At 48.9% G+C, this 18728-nt stretch overlaps 1 protein-coding gene across 3 annotated transcripts; it reads right to left on the reverse strand.

Moving 5' to 3' along the window:
• Positions 1 to 6752: 6752 nt before the first annotated feature.
• RBM23 (RNA binding motif protein 23) lies at positions 6753 to 18240 on the reverse strand. Of its 3 annotated transcripts, XM_032404731.1 has the most exons (15): positions 17805 to 17889; positions 16707 to 16800; positions 13326 to 13401; positions 12625 to 12725; positions 11890 to 11937; positions 11596 to 11769; positions 11284 to 11337; positions 11018 to 11135; positions 10768 to 10920; positions 10545 to 10682; positions 10086 to 10151; positions 8422 to 8617; positions 8211 to 8330; positions 8032 to 8116; positions 6753 to 7948 (listed from the first exon to the last, which is right to left on the reverse strand). In XM_032404731.1, the coding sequence occupies exons 2-15, from the start codon at positions 16763 to 16765 to the stop codon at positions 7945 to 7947; spliced, it is 1392 nt and encodes a 463-aa protein (XP_032260622.1). In that variant the 5' UTR covers positions 16766 to 16800; positions 17805 to 17889; the 3' UTR covers positions 6753 to 7944. The 3 variants fall into 3 exon arrangements, with proteins under 3 accessions (XP_032260622.1, XP_032260624.1, XP_032260623.1); XM_032404733.1 differs by lacking the exon at positions 16707 to 16800 and having other exon boundaries at positions 17805 to 18240; XM_032404732.1 differs by lacking the exon at positions 6753 to 7948 and having other exon boundaries at positions 8028 to 8116.
• Positions 18241 to 18728: the final 488 nt, after the last annotated feature.

Raw genomic sequence — 18728 nt, forward strand, 5'->3', positions numbered from 1 at the left:
GGTCCTGGGGATAAGCAGATGAGGCAGGTGGAGACGCAGCCGCCACCGAGGCAGCGCAAGAACCAGAATCGAACATGGGGTGGTTCTGCCAAGGGAGGAGGGCTCTGGTTTTTTTAAGTGAACCCTATGCCCACAGTGGGCCTCAAAATCTCCACCCTGAGATCAAGAGTAGTGTGCTCTACTGACTGAGCCGGCCAGGCGCCCCGGGAAGAGGGCTTGGTCAAATTTCCCTTTCCAAAGGGAAAGATGAGGAAAAAGGCCCAGTGCCTTTCTTGTGTCTGAAGCTTCCAATATGCATACTGAAGATGGTGGTGGCAGGGCCTCCCCTGTGAGGGGTGCCACACACACCACAAGCCTCCCTCCTCCTCACTCAGCCAGCCCCATCAGCCCAACCCATCTGTGCGTTCCCTCCAGACGCCTACAGGGACGAGCTCAGAACAGACGGAAGCTGAAGCCACGCTCCCCCCAGACTTGGAAGGTGGGGTCTTCTCTGAGAGCCAGGCCATTCTTCTCCCTCTCTCTGATGGAGGCAGAGTCGCACGGGCTGCTGATCCGCTGGTGGGAGAGATCAGCAAAGGGCCCTGGGGCCTGAGCTGCTTCTGCCAGGTAAGGTCTTCTCCGCCCTCGTGCTCCTCTTAACCACTGTGATTTTGTCTGCGCCCCTTTACGAGCCAGCCCCTGCCACCCCCGCAGTCCCTGGCCCACAAGGCATCCTCATGGGCCAACAGCAGGAAGTGTGTGTGCTTTGCTCTGAGGGGCCGGAGGCGACGCCGGTCCTGTGTCTTGGAAGGCATCCATCCCTCTGCTCTAGCCTCTGCTCAGAGTTGGGCCTTTATGCCCTGCTGCATCTAACCCTCTCTAGAGAGACTGGGGCAGGGTCTCTCCTCTTCGAAAAGCCTGCCAGTCACAGAAGGGGATTTCACAAGTCTTCTCGGTTAAACCCTCACTCCCAGAAAGCCCACCCATGCATACATCATCTTAGTAATCTAACAGTTCTATCCACATCAGTCTAAGTCCATTTTTCCTGGACATCCATCCACAAATACCTGTTGTTCCCCTCAAGTACTGCCAAATGCCAGTCACTGCACTGGGCCCTATGGGAAAAACAAATACAGGTAAGACACTACTCCTGCCCTCTGGGAGCTTACAATTGAACTGGAGAGAAGGGACAAGGGGGTCAACAGCAGCAAACTGGACATTTTGACTATCTGGGGGCTATGTCATGTGCTCTAAGAATTCTGAACGGAAGAAACAGAATTTGGAGACAGATTTTAGGAACTGGGTCTTGAAGGATATATGCAGGCTGTAGCTAGATGGGGGAAAGAAGAAAAAAACTCCGTGGGGAAACTACGTGAGCAAATGCACAGGAGACACGAGACATGGTGGGCAGCCCACCGCGTGATATAAAGACCCTCCCTGTGAGAAGGCAGCAAAACTTGAGGGGATGGTACAGCTGAGTTGTCAAGGGGCCCTCAAACCAGGTAAGAGCATCCTGCTTCTTAGTCCTTTATCATCTTGGTGGCTCTCTGATGGATATGCTCAAGGCGCGTCATCTATTTTTTCTTCTTTTTCTTTTTTGGTAGTCTTTACCCCCAATGTGGGGCTCAAACTCACAACCCTGAGATTAGGAGTTACACCCTCCACCAACTGAGCCAGCCAAGTGCCCCTCATCTATTTGATTCCTGATGGCCATGCTCCATGGCTTGGTGGCCTGGTACCCAAGGTGCGAATACAAACTCAGTGGGAGCCTTGCAAGCGTTTTAGTTAGTACTCAGTCCCACTATTTTCTGGATAGAGAAAGTCACTCTCAATCTCTCTGCCTTTCTGGACCTCAGCTCTCCCAATTATAAAGTAAAGGTAACAATACCTACCTTGTAGAATGGTCATGAGGACTAAATGCAAATGCAAGTATCTTTGTAATTTGTCAAATATTATAGAAATGAGCCATGGAAGTAATGTTCTTTTACAATCTGTGTCCTGATCCCTTATTCAGGTACCCAGACAGCTTGCTGACTACTCAAAGCACAGCAGCGCCCCGGAGATACAAATCTAAGGGGCACCTGGCTGGCTCAGTTGGTGGAGCATGTGACTCTTCATCTTAGGGTTATGAGTTCAAGCCTCACAATGGGTGTAGAGATTACTTTAAAAAATAAATAAAAAGAGGGGCGCCTGGGTGGTTCAGTTGGTTAAGTGTCTGCCTTGGGCTCAGGTCATGATCTCAGGGTCCTGGGATGGACCCCCCCTTTGGGCTCCCCACTCAGTGGGGAGTCTGCTTCTCCCTCTCCCTCTGCCCCTCCCCCTGCTCATGCTCTCTCTCTCTCAAATAAATATAATCTTTAATAAATAAATAATAAAAAGAAAAAAGAAAAACATTTTTAAGTTGCTGTCTACAAGGGCCAACTTGCCTCCAAAGGACTCACAGGTATCCCTCATAGGTAGCCCCCATTATTAGATCTGTTGTTTTGAGGGGCGTTGGGGGAAGAGGAAGGAAGATTGGCAACTGAAGCCTAAGTGATGGTATTATACTGCACAGTTTTCCATTTTTTTGTTCCAGTTCTAATTTGTCTTTAGGCAGAGGACCTGTGCTGATTTAAAGTATTTCTCTGAAAGGAAGTCGTCAGAGCTCTGGAGACCAGGGACGGCAGGTGCTACAGGACACCTGTGGCAGGTGAGCAGGGGCACTAAGCAAAGGGGGGCAGCAGAGAACACTGCGGGGTTTCCCTGGCCAAAGCAAAGGGCAAGAGGCATGCTGAAGGTACCTGACAGGGTGGCTAGGGAGAGAATCACCTTGGCCTTTTTTTTAAGATTTTACTTACTCGAGAGAGAGAGAGAGAGCACGGCGGGGGGAGGCAAGAGAGGGAGAAGCAGGCTCAGGGAGCCTGACACGGGGCTCGGTCATGACCTAAGCCAAAGGCAGGCGCTTAACTGACTGAGCCACCCAGGTGCCCCCTCTGATTTATAGTTTCAGGCACAAAAAGCGATTGAGCCAGTGGAACTTGTTTTTCTGAAATCTAGGCTGCTGGTGACCCAGGACCGTGTGAGCCGGGGACTTCAGTCCAGAACAATGAAGATTTGCTTTCACCATCACCTCATCCTCACTTCTCTCCCCGCCTATGCGGAGCATTCTCTGAGGTCAGGTAGGAAGTGCAGTGTGTTGGCATTCGGAGGAACGGGAATAATGATGGCCAGTAGTAATGACAAGCTCTCGGGTTCCAAGCCCTCTCCACGGACTGTTTCATTTCAGCCTCACACCGTCCCTGAGACAGGTGCTACTGTTAGCTTTTCCTTTTCACACATGAGGGGTCCAAGTCACAGAGTGACAAACCGCCCAGCTTACTCAGCCGGTTTGTGACAGCAGAGCCATCTGGAGCATGTGGCGTTGCTCCGGAGCGGGGCCATTCTGTTGGGAGGGTGAAGGTCCCCTGGCTTGGATGGGCCCAGGAGTTCAGAAAAGGCTAATTTTCAGCACTACCCATTTCAGCACTACCCATTCTAAACAAGTAGGCTTTCACGATGCTTGAAAGTTGATGAAAGCTCCCTTCCTTCCTGGAACATTGGCTAGAGTTTGACAAGTCTCTGATTTCCAAGGTCACTGCTTCCCCTCCCTGCAAGCCAGCACGGACTGGCTCCTTTCCAGTCTTCAGGCCCCTCATCCATCTACCATTGCCCTCAAAAATAACTGCTTAATGGCCCTCCAGTAACTGCAGCCAACTCCTTAAGGGCTCTTGAGAGGAGATCATGTGGGAAAGCTAACAGAACTCATCCAACTTTTAAAGTGAGCTTTGATCAGCTCTTTCCTTGCCTCCACCTTCCCAGATGATTTAAATTGGTCTGCTTCACCTCTCACAGAGCTCTCTCCACCAAGAGCACACGGAGAGCAAATCCGTCCTGGATATAAAGTACAAAATTTGGGAGGGAAGAGAAGGGATGTTTGAAGCCAGAAGATTCAGACCCAGTTCTGAGACCAGAATTCCTTTCCCGCATCCAGCTCATGACTAGCGACTTCACCTGGTTGCCATAGAAACATCAGTCTCTGTTGGATGGCAAGCAACATTTTTGACAGAAAGCATCAGAGGCTACCATGGCAACACCAAAAAGAGTAAAAGCTGCCTTCTCTCCTGGAGGGGTGAGGAAGGAATGGAGGATGCCAGGGAAAGCAGGCTAGAAGGGATGGGCATCGGAGAGCTTAGCTCTGACTTGAACAGAGAGGGAATTAATTCGACAGACACCTAATACGTGCAAAGCAAAGCAATAATGAAGAAGACATGTCTATGGCTGGCCTTATCGGGCTATAATCATCTGCTAATAGAGTTTATACAGAACTGTAAATAAAGGCAGAATGAGACTTGTAACAGGACAAAGAATCCTGAAAAGGGAAATCAACTAGCAAAGCTTCAGAGTCTTAAAGGGGAGGATTCCGACTAGCAGAAGAGGGGCAGAGAGAACAAGATGAGCAAACACGGAAGTGGCAAAGTTCAGGACATACTGAGAACTCTGGGTACAGAGGTAGAAAAAGCGACTCCCAGGCCTTGGCTACCAGGAGGGGCAAGCTGAGATTAGGATCTAGGAATCTGAAGCTAGACTGCCTGGATTGGAATCCCAAACTTGCTGTGTAATCACAAGGCAGGTTACTTACCCTCTTTGGGTATCCGTTTCCTTGTTCGCAAAGTAAAGATGGTCAGAGTCTACCTCAGAGGGTCGTTGTGAGGATTAAGAACTCAGTACACAGGAAGTGACTAGAACAATGCCTAACCCGCAACAGCCCTGCACCAATGCCGACAATTACCATCATACCACCTCCCACTTTTTGGAGCCAGCACAGCCTCTCTTCACCGTCCATTACTTCCTCATTCTCACCACACTGCTTCTGTAACAGAGAAAGGAGAGGCTGTGGTTCACCACCTCCCTTCAAGTTGTAAACTCCTTTCCCTTCCTCATAAGCACCAGGACTAAAGGTTCAAAGGGCAAACCCCTGCTTCCTCTGGTCACTCACATCTGGGGGCTGTTGGAGCCTAGGAAGGAAGTAGGGAGAAACTCAATTTCAAGCACACGTTAAGTTTAAAGAACAAGGAGGAAATACCACTGCCTTAGAGAAGACAGAAGCCTAAGTCAGGTGAATGTCTCCTGTTTAGAACTGAGGACAGCTGGGCAACTCTGCGCTAGAAGAGGATCTGGGCCAGCCTCTCTACACACCTGAGCCGCTGTGCCCAGGCAAAAGAGGCTCAGGAAGGTTTCCTTCACCTTAGGAGGCTGTTTGCTGCCCCCTCCTCTCTACTCCAACCACCCCCAATGCAGGGATGAGTAACTAGAAGGCACTGAGTCACATGTGGTGATTCTGGCTGTCACCCACTAGCTGCTGTCACCTTATATGGGTTAGACTAGAGTAGTTGTCTTAGATGTTTCCTCACTTCCAGCACTGTCTCTCCCCCAGCAAGAGGCTGTATGAGGAACTAAGAAGGGTTGGGGGGGGGGGGGGAGAACTGAGGTGGAAGGAAGCAAAGTGAAGACAGGCCAAGGTAGGCAGGCATGGGAATGAAAGGAAGCCAAGCAGAGACGGGCACCCATCTGATGAGGGCAGGGAGGCAGGCAAAGCCTGTGGGTATTTACAGTTTGGAGGAGTTCAAGACTGCCCTGAGGAAGCCTCGTCCGGAGCCTCAGGATAACTAACAAAAATGGTCCACACTGTTTTTCAGGATGCATTAGCAGCCAAATCAATAACTATAGGGGGACTGGGCCCTAGCCAGCTATTACCTAAAAACAATGCATCCTCCTTCCCTCCCCCTGGGCCCAGAGAGCAAACCAGGACAGGGAAAGGGTGGGGGTGGCGACAAAGGCAACAGAAGCAAGGAGGCTATAGCAGGCGGCGCTGAGGGGAAATCAAGAGCTAGTTCTGGGTCCCAGTGGCCTTTTCTGCCACAAGCAGGTGCCAAGTACCTAATACTTCAGTGTGAAAAGCAACCCCAGAAGCTAGTATCACGAAAAACCATCACTCTGCTTAGAAGTCTGAGAGCTGACAAATTAAAACCTAACAGCAATTATCCGTATTTTTAGCATGACAATAAAGTCTTAACATTCTGTTGCCATAGAGACGGGTAGAGAATGAAGGAGTCCCACAGAGCTCTGCCCCTGAACTTCAGACATTCTTCTCTAGGCTGGTCCCTACCTAGTGAGCCAGGTTCCGAGGCAGGCCCCTTGTCATAAGCCTTACAAAGCAGGTGGAGGAAGATGTGCGCATCCCCTTCCTCAGGACAATTCCTGGAATACTCAGCATTCTGGAATTCACTGGTCCCAAGCCTGTGTCATCCCAAGCAGAGTCACATATGAAAAGCAAGAGTTGAGGGGACTGACTGAGGAATAGCGGACTTCAGGCCTGGGGAGCCCTGATGTATGAGGCCCAAACCCCTGTGGATACTGGACCTGGAGTTCCATTACAAAAGGGCCAAAGGCGGGCACAGAGACTAATGGTAAGACTGGTGAACTTAGGAGGCTTCTCTGGCACTTAAACTCCTCAAGATCACGAAACACCTCTAGCTGAAGGTGCAAAATGTGCTACCGTCACACTGCCATCTGGTGGAAAGACAAGATCTGTCCTTAGGCGCAGAGACAGACTGTTAGTGTGTCCAGTGACAAGGTAGGTTCGGAAATATTTAAGATGGGGGGGTGGCGGGGAATAGTTAAGATGAAGACATATGGAAGAGACCCACGGGGCTGAGAGTATAATGCAGACAGATGGGGAACTCCATCCAGGTGTGTGCCTTCTGTCCATTTTAATTTCTAAGGAAGATTAGGTAAAACAAAATGAAAATAAAGGGAAAAAACAAAGGCATTACAAATGTTTTATATCCCTAGAACCATTCACGGTTCTGGCTCATGAGAAGTTATTAACATCAGACACACCAACGGACAGAGACCACACACATATGGGCAGAAGCCACCACAACAGTGGAGCTTGCCTTTTATACAAAGTTTATATGTATGTATGCACATGCGTGTGTACGTATGCATGTGTGTGTGCACATACATATACACACATACACATACATATAGATTTTATATACACAGACACAGGGGTATAAAAACCAATGAAAAGGGCTCACATGTGCCCAGGCAGGGGACAGGAGCAGCTTTAACAGCTGGGGTTGAGCCCACAGTAGAGGCACATGGGAAATGGTAGAGAGTAGCAGCCTCCTCTCCGTCCTTCCACCCTGTGCCACAGGAAGGACCTGGGAGGAAGGACAACTATACAAAGAAAGATGGAAGATACTGGAAAGGTATCCCACCTTTCACTGAACTCCTGAAAGCCCCAGCCCTAAACCATCCAAAATGCCTGGCAGGACACTGGCAGGATAGATCACTCCCACACCTCCCAGCAAGATGCGGTTCTGGCCCCAGGCTGAGGCTTAAGGCAGGCTTCACAATGCGCATGTCCACGCCATCTTCCAGGCCTGTGCAGCAGCAAGCCAACACCTTCAAGGTTCACTGCCCCCAACCCCAAACTCCAAAGTCCTCTTGGACCAGAGGTCTTAAGGATTTCCTCAACAGATTGTAGGGAAAAGGTATAGGAAGAGGAGAGAGGTTAGTTCCTTCAGTTAATGCCCTAGGGCCTTCCCAATGGGGGAAGAATCGAGGAATCACCAAGAGGTGGTTGGAAAGAGCAATGAAGGTCATCCCAGAAGACAACATACGCGGAGAAACAGGTGTTCAATTGGTGCAGATTCTGTCCTCTTCGACTAATGGCTTTGCTCAGCAGAGTCCATTCCCAATGGGGCCCTGGGCAGGAGCTCTTCTCGAGTCCAAGGGTGGCCCCAATTCCCGCAGAGCCAACGTCCATGCGCTCAGGATGGCTTGGTCCACAAAATGGAGAAGGCGCCGTGGAAAGGTCGATGTGGAGAAGGGAGTGGCAGGACCCAGAGGCACAGGGAGGCAGTGTACTGTGCCACTGATTTACCTATGGCAAGGAGAAGAGATCAATGGGAAGCTAAAGGAAAGAAAATAACCAAAGACTAAACTGAGCCAGACCCTGAGACTCACATGGTCTGAGGGGTAAAGAGGCTGGAAAGCTGTAAGCACTGGGAGGCGATTGCATGGGAGGCGAGGTTCAGGGCTGGACTCAGAGCTGCAAGAGAGAGAGGCACGACGAGTTAGTGAGCACAGAGCATTCCCTCTTTCCAGGCCCCAACCCCTCCTCCCTTTCCCAAGTCCAAGTCTACCAGTCAGAGCCGCAGGGTTCAGGGCCCCCAAGGGAACCGTCCCGTTCAGTTGCAAGGCGGCAGCAGCCTGGGCGGCGGCGGCAGCAGCTGCAGCTGTGCTAGGCAGCTGGATTCCAGAGCCTAAAAGGGAAAGAGAAGTTGGTATTAAGTCCCAACTCCTGATCTAAAATTCCACCCCACATTCTTCACTCTGCAGAGAAACTCTCTCTACCTTCTGCCAATTTGGCCATGAGCTGCAAACGTCCACCTGCAGATCCCAGATCCAGCTCCTGGTCCCCATCCGGAAAAGTGATGTCTGTGCCACCATCCAGTCGCTCGGTCACATGGCCAACTCTCATAGGTCGGCCAGCAAGCTCAAAGCCATTCAGCTGTTCCAGGGCCCGCCGGGCACACTCAGAGTCTGAGAACTACAAGAAACCCAGGCTGTGTATCAGTCACTTCCTGGCCATGGACATGCTCACAAAGCCCTGCTACCACCGCCTAGTCCTGCTATCCCAGGAAATTGCATGCTCACTGTGGCACAAATTGTTCTGTCCCAGGGAATGTGACCCCCATCCCCCCAAAATGATCATGTGAAAAGGACCTTTTCCAACTGACTCAATGGCAATCACTTCCAACTTCCAGCTGCACTAAGAACCTAATAATGCAAAAACTCTGTTATCTATAGGGTGGCCTACCCTTACACGCTGCTTCACAAATGAGCGTATCAATGGAAGAAAGCCTGAGAGTCAAGGTTCCTGGGCTTTTCTAATTGCAGCCCTCAGGACTAATCGGTTTCAATTCTCAGTCAAGAAGTAGGAATCTGGAACTCCAGAGCCCAGCCGTAGGAGGGAGTGCACCCTGGCATGGGGAGCAAGACTGCACCCCACCCCTACGCCTCCACCAGCGCTGCTGATCAGAGCTCTACCGCCCAGCAGCACGGGAGCAGCCTGGTACAGAGAAGATTCCAGTCTGCTGCTGAAGTGTCAAGGGTATTGACCGAAAAGGTGGCAGCACGAGGGCAAAAAAGCCTCACAAGGTTTTCTGCATCTGAGTCACCAAGGAGTTAAAAGAGGTACTTGCCACCGTGAACACCACGGCTGGCTTTGTTTCCTCTGGTAGCACCTGCCCTAGGGCCTGGCACGTGGTACTGACAATTCCTAGGCAGGTGGTGTAGGTGGTGGCCTGCCTTCACTGGATAGTTCTGAGGTGAGCAATACCCCTGGTAGAACACAACCTATCTCCCCTCTGCCCTGCAGGCAACTGCGGGGGGTGTATGCTGCCTGGACTGAACCTAGAAAATATCAGCTTCTATGAGACTCTGTGGCCGGCAGCCAGTCCTCAGCCTGGAGTCACACAGGGCTAGAAGAACCAGTTATGGGAATTGGAAGCAATTTTGTTGGGAGTGTCAGGAAAAGGTAAGACGTGGCCTCACTATTCTCCCTATAGCGGTCTCTGAATATAAAGATACTTCTCAATGGAGAAACTGCTTCAGATGGGGTACTACCAGAAAAAATAAATAAATCCCTATTCCTGCTCCTACCTTAAAAACATACCATGTCTATAAAAGCCCACACCTAACCTCCCTCATGCCCCCAACCTTTTAGCTGCAGCCTGAAATCATTTCTATTACCCAAAGAGCAAGTTGCGGCACCAGGGAAGCTGGTTGAACTCCTGGACACCCCCATACCAGGGCCACTGACAGTGTGCAGGAGCAAAGTCAAGATCTCAAGCAATGCACTCATCTCAAGGGGCAGAAGGCTAGTCCAGGCTTCAGGCACCAGGGCTTATGGGTCATTTAGACAGTTCCTAAAGGAGGAGGATGAAGCTAAGCTGCAAAATCAGACAAGTGGACAAACCCACACTGAAATTCAAAGTTAAAGACCAGAGACTCACCGTAATGAAACCATAACCTTTAGAACGGCCTGTATCTGAGTCCTTCATCAGGACAATATTATCAATCTGTATAAGAGAGAGAAATTATTAGCAATCTTTGGGCTAACCCACACCTTTGATCTTTCCTGCCTGACCGTTCAAACTACCTCTAACTACCTCTAACAGTTCTAACTCTCCAAATCTTCTCTTTAAAAAGAGACAAAGACCACCTCTTTCCAAAACACCTTTCCTGGCTCATCTTACTGAATCTGGACCCCATTATTTGAGCTCACGGTGCCTAACTCATCTGCATACTGAGCACCTGGATTATGAAGATGGAGCCTAACTCTGCCGGCACGGACCCATCCACTCGTCCTGACAGATGCAGTGGGTTAATCGCGGTCAGGCAGAAGAGACAGGCTCACCCTCCCCCCCACTTCCTCCAATTCCCTTCAGAGTTTTCCTTCACTTTCTACTCACTTTGCCAAAGGGTTCAAAGATGCCCCGGAGCATGTCCTCCGTGATATTGAAGTGCAGGGAGCCCACATAGAGGCGCATCGGCCCGCTGTTGCCCTTCTGCAGGTTGTTGGCCATGGCTGCCAGTCGGTTTTTCTCAGCCTAGGCGAGGAGGAACCGATGGATCGCATCCCACACCCTCTCCCTCCAAGGCCATCTTCTCATGTCAGCTTTGCAACATGCTCACCTGTGAAGCCTGGACAATGATGGGCACTCCAAGCAGCCGTTGCCCAGTCAGCCCAATGGCCAGCGGCACAGACTGGATTTCACAGAATTCCACGTAGGCGATGCCCTTAGAACGCCGGGAGTTCCGATCAGAGATGATTCGGACATCACGAACCTATCCAGGGCAAGAAGGAAATCCTGAGTTGGGCATAAAGGAGAATGCACAGAAGACAGCTATACGTGGGAGAAAGCTAAGGCAGGGGGAGGGTTACCTTGCCGACAGCAGAGAAAAAGTCCTCCAGGTCCCGAGGCCGAATGCGGGCAGCTAACTGCATACAGAAAACCGTGCGGGCATCACGCTCCTCGGGACTCAGATTATCAATGGGCTCCCTGAAGAGCGAGTACAATCTGGTGAGACGCCCGCTCCCGATACATGGTTATTGTTCTCCAGCTCCCCTCCAGTACCACACATTCCTGTATTCTGGCTCAAATGGCTTTCTAGTCATACCTCACAGTCCCTGGAAGAGTATCAACTCACCTGACTGGGCTCTTTTCTCTGAAATGAGGACTCTTACTGTGTGCGTACCTGCGCCTATGGAACAGAGAACGACAAACGGAAAATCGTGTCATCCGATTTCACCTGCGCTGGTCCACTGCTTGGTCTTCCGGCACGAGAAAACCAGATTCCAGCACCTCATCTCACATGGGAACTGTCACCACCACCCCTCCAGTACCAGGGTCTCCTGCCCGCCACATCGGGTTGTGAGCACCCGCAGGCAGGAACCACAGTGCGGGGGGTTTACCCAGACCCCAACACAAAGGCCATCATCGTATGAGCAAAAGGCGATACCCAGTGGCAAGCGGCGGGCTCCTGTAGCGCACGCGGTCCTCACGCCGCCGGTCCCGACTGCGTGTCTCACTGCTGTGCCGCCGGTCCCGGCTCCGGCTGCGGTGGCGACGCTGCCGGTCTCGACTTCGGCTCCGACTGCTTCTCCGCCTGTGCCGGTCCCGCTCCCGACTGCGGCTACAGGTGCGAGGCGCTACTGAGTTTGCTAAAGGGCAAACCAACCTCTTCCGGCCTCCAAGGGATAGCTCTCCCATTTAGAGTAATTCTCAAAGCCCCAAAGCCCCCAGAACTACTGACCTGCGCTTTCTATCCCTGCTTTTACTATGGCTCCGACTCCTCTTCTTCCTGTGAAGGAGCAGATAAATTCTTATTATCAAGAAGGTCTTCTCTCCCCCAAGGAAAAGGAACGACGGAAAGGCCAGGGTGGAAGAGCAGTAAAAGACCAAAGAGCCCGGGACGCCTGGGTGGCTCAGTCGTTAAGCATCTGCCTTCGGCTCAGGTCATGATCTGGGGTCCTGGGATCGAGCCCCACATCAGGCTCCCTGCTCCGCGGGAAGCTTGCTTCTCCCTCTCCCACTCCCTTTTCTGTGTTCCCTCTCTCGCTGTGTCTCTGTCAAATAAATAAATAACATCTTTAAAAAAAAAAAAAAGACCAAAGAGCCCAAGATGACCTGGCAGGAGTTCACAGCAGCACCAACTTGCACACAGCCCTGAATGCTGTCAGGCATCTGAAGTGGCCATTTCCCCCCAAAGCCCAGCAAAAGTTGTTGTTTCCAAATCAGGGGTCCCCTGGCTATTTTATTCAACTGAAACAGAATGATGATGGTAGAAGAGAGCCGCAAGTCTATGCTGGAATGTGAAGACTAGAAGATCATTAAACCAAGTCACCATGATTCCCAGGACCCAGTAGAGCCATCACTAAAAATCAGCAGTCTTACAAGCAACCACCTCCCTGGCTCTGGCTATTTCTCTGACGGACGCAGTTGCTTCCCTTGCCCAAGTCGCCGACCCACTTCCTCATGCCACACTTACTTGCTTGCCTCCCCACCGGCGCTGCTCCCACTGGTGCTGCTACTGCTCATGCTGGTGTTGCTAGGGCCATCTTTTTTAACCTCTTTCCTTTGCTGTTCATCCTGAGGGGTTTGCCAGGAAAAATGTCACCAGGTACAAGGTGGCAGACATATACACATTCCATTGGGCAACAAAAGAACAAAAGTGGACAGAGAAGAAAGCTTGTGAAATCAAAGTTCACAATTATCTAGCCAGTTTCTGAGCACCCGGATCTCCTCTAACAAAGGGAATAAGAGAAGAAGGAAGGAAACCACCCAAAAAGAAGAGCTCAGAGTGACAGATTTTGATGTCAAAACTTGAGCTACCCAACATTTGTTCCACTGACATCCATTTCCCAGGAGAGTGAGAAATTATTTAGGTCTGAGATACACTGACTTTCTACTGTGTCACTGAGAGTTCTGAGCAGAGCACTTATTCCCAGCACATTCTGCTCCCCCCCACCTCCTCCCGCCCCTTGCCCCAGCTTTGGGACCGTCTCTGCCAGCATGCCTCTGAGTACGGAAGCTGGAGAGTGGGGCTTACTAAAAAACTATGACTTGCACGAATAGCCACGATACATAATAAACAAGCAGGGAAAAAGAATTTACAAAGTATTGAAACTGATGATCTATAACTGCTTCTTCTTACTAACCCAATTCCAGCAGTAAGATGGGGAATATTACCTCCTCTTTTTTATAGGGAGCCTCCAGCATGGCCTCAATCACTATATCAAAGTCATCGGACGCCATCGTAGCAGACCTGAGGAGAGGACGTGGATATGTAAGAACCTCATATTTTTCCTCCCCTTCTGGCACCCTACATTCCCTTCCTTCTCCAAGACACAGACTTGAGAATACACAGTTCTGTTTCTTGAATTCCACATCTTCCTGGCTGTTGTTTACTCTAGGTTTATTTTTGCACACTTTAAATCTGAACTAGTTTTGCTCTGTGGCTTCGAAAAGGTAAAGTGTCTAGAAGGAAAATAAATATCTAGATAGAAAGAAAATACAATACAGACCCTGTCCTGTGAAGAAAAAGTGTTGGCATTCAAAATTACTATTCACTTGACAATGGACACTAGGCCTCCATTCTACAGTTCAAAATTCTGTATGAATAACTGGTTTAAACTTAAATCATAGAAATAAGCACGTATTTCCAATAAAAAGGTAAGGATGTAAGACTAAAAATCAGGAACAAGACAAAACAACACCAGAATGCAGATCTGCCCTAAGCTCTTCCCCACATCCCCCACACAAACATCAGTAATTAGGGGACTCATCACTAAGCATTTCCCATATAACACCAACTAGAATTCAGGTAACTCAGAAAGATAATGATTAAGACAGGCTTAACCAATTCCACCCTTGAAGCCTATCTAGGCAGGAAGGGTAAGACTTCCTGCCTCCCCCAAGCTTTCACAGCTAGCAATCATCTTTCCCAAGTCTGTCCACCTCAGGCCCATCAAATAAAAAAATAATAATAATAAAAAAAGAAACCCAGAAGATATCGGGGCACCTGGGTGGCTCAGTCAGTTATGTCTGCCTTTAGCTCAGGTCATGATCCCAGGGTCCTGGGATAGAGCCCCTGCTCGGCTCCCTGCTCAGCGGGAAGTCTGCTTCTCTCTCTCCCTCTGCCTGCTGCTCACCCTGCTTGTGCACGCACTCGAGCTCTCTCTGTCAAATACATAAATAAAATCTTAAGAAGAAAAAAGAAAAGACATCAAACAAAATCAATAGGATAAATTATTCAAAAAATATTGGTCTCGAATTATCAATATACACAACACGCATGAACCTTTTTTTTTTTTTTTAATATTTTTTTAAGATTTTTATTTATTTATATGACAGAGAGAGAGGGAACACAAGCAGGGGGAGTGGGAGAGGGAGAAGCAGGCTTCCTGCCGAGCAGGGAGCCCGATGCGGGGCTCGATCCCAGGACCCTGGGATCATGACCGGAGCCGAAGGCAGACGCTTAACGACTGAGCCACCCAGGCGCCCCAACATGCATGAATCTTAAAATAATTACGCTGAGTGAAGGAAACAAGACAAAAATATACTATGTGCTTCCATTTATAGGAAAAAATTCTAGGAAATGTAAACTAAACTGTACTGGCAGAAAGCAGATCAGTGGTTGCCTAGGGATAGGAGGAAGTGGAGAGGGGCTAGGAAGAAAGGATTACAAAAGGGCAGAAGAAACTTTTGGCGGTGATGGTTTCATGGGTATTTAAACATCAAAACCCATCAAACTGTACACCTTAATGTGGACAGCTTTATTTTATGTCAATTATACCTCAATAAAGCTGACCAAAAAACAAAAAAACCTCCGACTAACCTGAAGAATTTCTGTGCAAGGAGGCTAATCATAATCAGACTTTCCAGACTTATATCCATGAGACCTTTGTCCTCTTTAAAGCAGCTAATGCATCATCCACTGATGCTGTCCTTGTTGCCCTCAGAGCCCATAGCCTATTTTGGTGATTTAAAAATAAAACAGGAGTACAAAAGTAATAACTAATATAAAATCAGTAATATAAAAATATGACTAATCACTCCTACAGTACCTAATATTGCTAGGTACTGTACTAAGCCTGTTACAGAGACAAGATTCTTGGAAAGAGCAAAACAAAAATTACCTGGAGCCAAATTTAAGACTTAAAATGGAAACCAAATTAAAATCAAATAGGTGTGTCTAAGAACCAGTGAACTTGGGGCACCTGGCTGGCTCAGTCGGTAGAGCTTACGACTCTTGATCTCAGGGTTGTGCGTTCCAACCCCATGTTGAGTGTACAAATTACTTAAAAATAAAATCTTAAAATAAAAACAGTGAACTCAATTGCTTATTATAATAACACCATACATTTATTTAACAATCAAAGGTAACATATGCTACAAGCAGCTATCAGGTCCAATGCACGATGAAAAAACAGGTTTTGTGAACTGCCCAGAACCACAAAGCTTAAATGGAGGCGCTGACTCTTGATTAAGGTCTCCTGACCCAAAGTCTAACGTCTTGTCAATTCTATCAGGTTACCTCTCTCCTGTACTTTATGATTCAGCCTTAAATTTTAAAAAGAAGAGTACACAGCATACCGAGATATCCAGTTTTTGTTTTTTTTAAGATTTTGTTTTTAAATAATCTCTACCTCCAACGTGGTACTCGAATTTACAACCCGAGATCAAGAGTCTCATGTTCTACCGACTGAGCCAGCTAGGTGCCCCAAGATGTCTACTTTTATTTTTTAAAAGATTTTTTTAAAATTTATTTGACAGAGTGAGAGCACAAGCTGGGAGACAGAGGGAGAGGGAGAAGTGGGCTCCTCACTTGCAAGGCTCCATCCCAGGACCCCGGGATCATGACCTGAGCCGAAGGCAGCCACGTAATCGACTGAGCCACTGAGGCACCGCCCCCCCCCAAATGTCTACTTTAAATACACACTCATCTAAGGAATTACTATTCTGAAAGGTTTATCAAAAGCATTAGTCCCATTAGTCACACCTTATTATGTGGCTTCTAGATATGAAGCAGCATATACTTCAAAATATCAGGACCAAGCTTATTATAATACTATTTGATTGTGGAAAAATGGTTTTTAAAAATAAAAGGTTTCAATCTACAATTTCTGTTCTTTCCAGTCATTTTGCCTGCCAAGTCTATGCAAGTTCTTCTTTTTTTCTCTAAAAGTATTTATTTATTTAAGTAATCTCTACATCCAACATGTTGCTAGAACTCACAACCCCAAGGTCAAGAGTCCTATGCTCTCCAACTGAGCCAGCCAAGTGCCAAGTCTATACAAGTTTTCTAAATGTCATACAACTCCTCTTTATTTTTTAAAATCTGCTTTTTCCTCCCCAAATGAAATGCTTCTGATTTCAATAATTGCTCTTTGTTGGCTGCTAGAGTACAGGATAGGATTAACTTAACACATGCACAAAAACTTTCACTCAAGTTGACAAATGAGCCACCACCTATGGAGTAAAGTTTTCACTCAGGTACTCAGAAATGAATGAATCTATTTAAGCACAGACATACAGAACATGAGCACATTTTGAAACGTGAAATCTCACTCGGTTTGGTGTATCTTTTCAGATGTCCTAGAAGCAGTAAAGTCCCAAACACTATGCATTTTCAAGTTGGCAGTTTTCAAACTCTTCCCATGTTCTAAATGAAGGGTAAAAGTCCATCAATCCCATGCACTAAAAAACTATAGAGGCTTCTTCCATCCCTGCTCCAAAAACTGCATTAGGGGTGGGCCCACAATCACGCAAGGGTCTGGACTTTGTCATAGCATAGTCAAGACCCCAACAAGCACTTAGGCCTCACTGCTGAAGGGACAAAGGAGAGTGAAGAACCACTGTCAGCTCAGTTCAGGCAAAATTCACCACATGCTGAGTCCCAGGGAGTGATGGGTCCAGTCACAGAGCTGGGTACAAACACCTCCAAATTGAAGGCAGCTTATTAAGAATAGGAACAATGAGGAAAAAATAAATAACAGGAACAATGAGAAAGGTAAAATACATTCCTGCTGTGTAACAAGCCAAGGCTACACTTTAAAAATTGGTCCTATAAGTAACCAATTCGCACCGTCCCTGCGAGGGCCAGTGTCTCAATGCTAACACCCATATGTGGCCTCACTATACTCCTGTACCGCCACGGAACGTGTGGTCAAAAGAAGGAACCAGGGAAAAGCCCAGAAGCCAACACAATGAACAGGAGTCTTCCAGAGCCTGAAGATTGAGAAGTAAGTCTCAGTGTCTCAGTTCCCTAACCTCTCTCGGAGGGGTGGTACTAAGAGCTGAAAACCCATCGTGCGAGCCCTCTCAAACCGCGGTGGGTCGATGCTCCCCCCATCCCCGCCCCAGTACGGGCGACCCTAAACGTCAGGGCTGCAGGGACCTGTTAAGATATCGGTCACTGGGATCCTTGAGACAGCATCTTCATCTTTAAGAGATACGGCCACGAGGATGCCGAGCCCTAAAGTCATGCCAGCGGGCTACACTGAGGGAGCGAACACTTCCAGACCAAAGTAAACAAAAATACTTTCTTAAGTTTGCCTGATTCTGCTCTTGACGCCATTTTCTGCCTGTGACGTCAGGGGGCGGCACCGTGCGGCAACGTCACGCATAGGTGACGTCGCGGGGGGACCGGGTTTCGGGGTTTCTCACCAGTTCCGGGTCCCCGCACGGGGGGGGTCCCGGTTTCCGCCGTTCCTTTGGGTGTATTGGGGACGCGAAGCACGGATATTTTCCAGAGTCTCAGCAGTAAAAGCAGCACCGCAGCCGGAGCTGCAAGTCTTCCCGCAAAATGGCGACAGCTCCACTGTCTTCCAGAACTTTCCCCAATCTGCGCAGGCGCTGAAACATTCAGGCTGTGGAACTAATCACTGGTTTCGCGGCAACAGTCCAAAGTACAGATTTTCATTGGCCAAAACCCTAAGCATGGGTGGAGCCAAACTCAAATGTCTCTTAGCAACCATCAAGTTCCCATCGATTGGCTAACCTCTCCGAGAGTGGAAGCGTCTTAAGGCGGCCGCCCATCGCCCTCTCATTGGTTAGGTGACATGCGGAAGGCGGTGAACGCGGGCAAAGAGCCAGCGAGGACTCTCCTGCCCCACTCCCCGCTCCAGGTGACTAGGCCAGCGCCGCGGGCGGAGCCAACAAGGAAGTACAATTGACTTCTTTGCCACTCTCTATATGTCCTAAGAGGGTCACGTGTCCTGCTTAGCCGCGACAGCCTCGGGGAGGGCAACTTCAAGTGTTTCACGTCAGAAGGATGCTGGACCGGACATCCCCATTCTGAGCGGGCTGACAACCCTCCCAACTATCTCCTCCTGCCCTCAGTGCTTGGGCCCCGGGAAACACAAGTCTTGCCACATGTCTGTCTTCTTTCACAGTCTGGCTTATGGTCATTGCCTGGTCCCATAGGCACACACCTCCCATTGCAAAAATAAAGTTGGAGGTTTCTCAGGTGACTCCTTGGGTGCAGCAATACTCAGCCCTCTAACCAGAAAGAGCAGGAACCGATGTCCACTCTCACGTTCCAAGGGCTTCCAGAATCCCCATACTTCAATTGCCCAATATATTAGCTGC

Source organism: Phoca vitulina, unplaced genomic scaffold (genome assembly GCF_004348235.1).
Source record: "Phoca vitulina isolate PV1807 unplaced genomic scaffold, GSC_HSeal_1.0 scaffold7, whole genome shotgun sequence".
Taxonomy (NCBI): Eukaryota; Metazoa; Chordata; class Mammalia; order Carnivora; family Phocidae; genus Phoca; species Phoca vitulina.

Bases quoted from the DNA above. Each gene is read 5' to 3' on its own strand.
- RBM23 (XM_032404731.1), bottom strand. From the start codon at position 16,765: ATGCATAGTGTTTGGGACTTTACTGCTTCTAGGACATCTGAAAAGATA. The intron at 11,770-11,889 runs GTCAGTAGTTCT...TCGCACCTGTAG, and splicing joins AGCAGGGATAGAAAGCGCAG to CCGCAGTCGGGAGCGGGACC. The intron at 8,117-8,210 runs GTAGACTTGGAC...TCTCTCTTGCAG, and splicing joins GAACCCTGCGGCTCTGACTG to CTCTGAGTCCAGCCCTGAAC.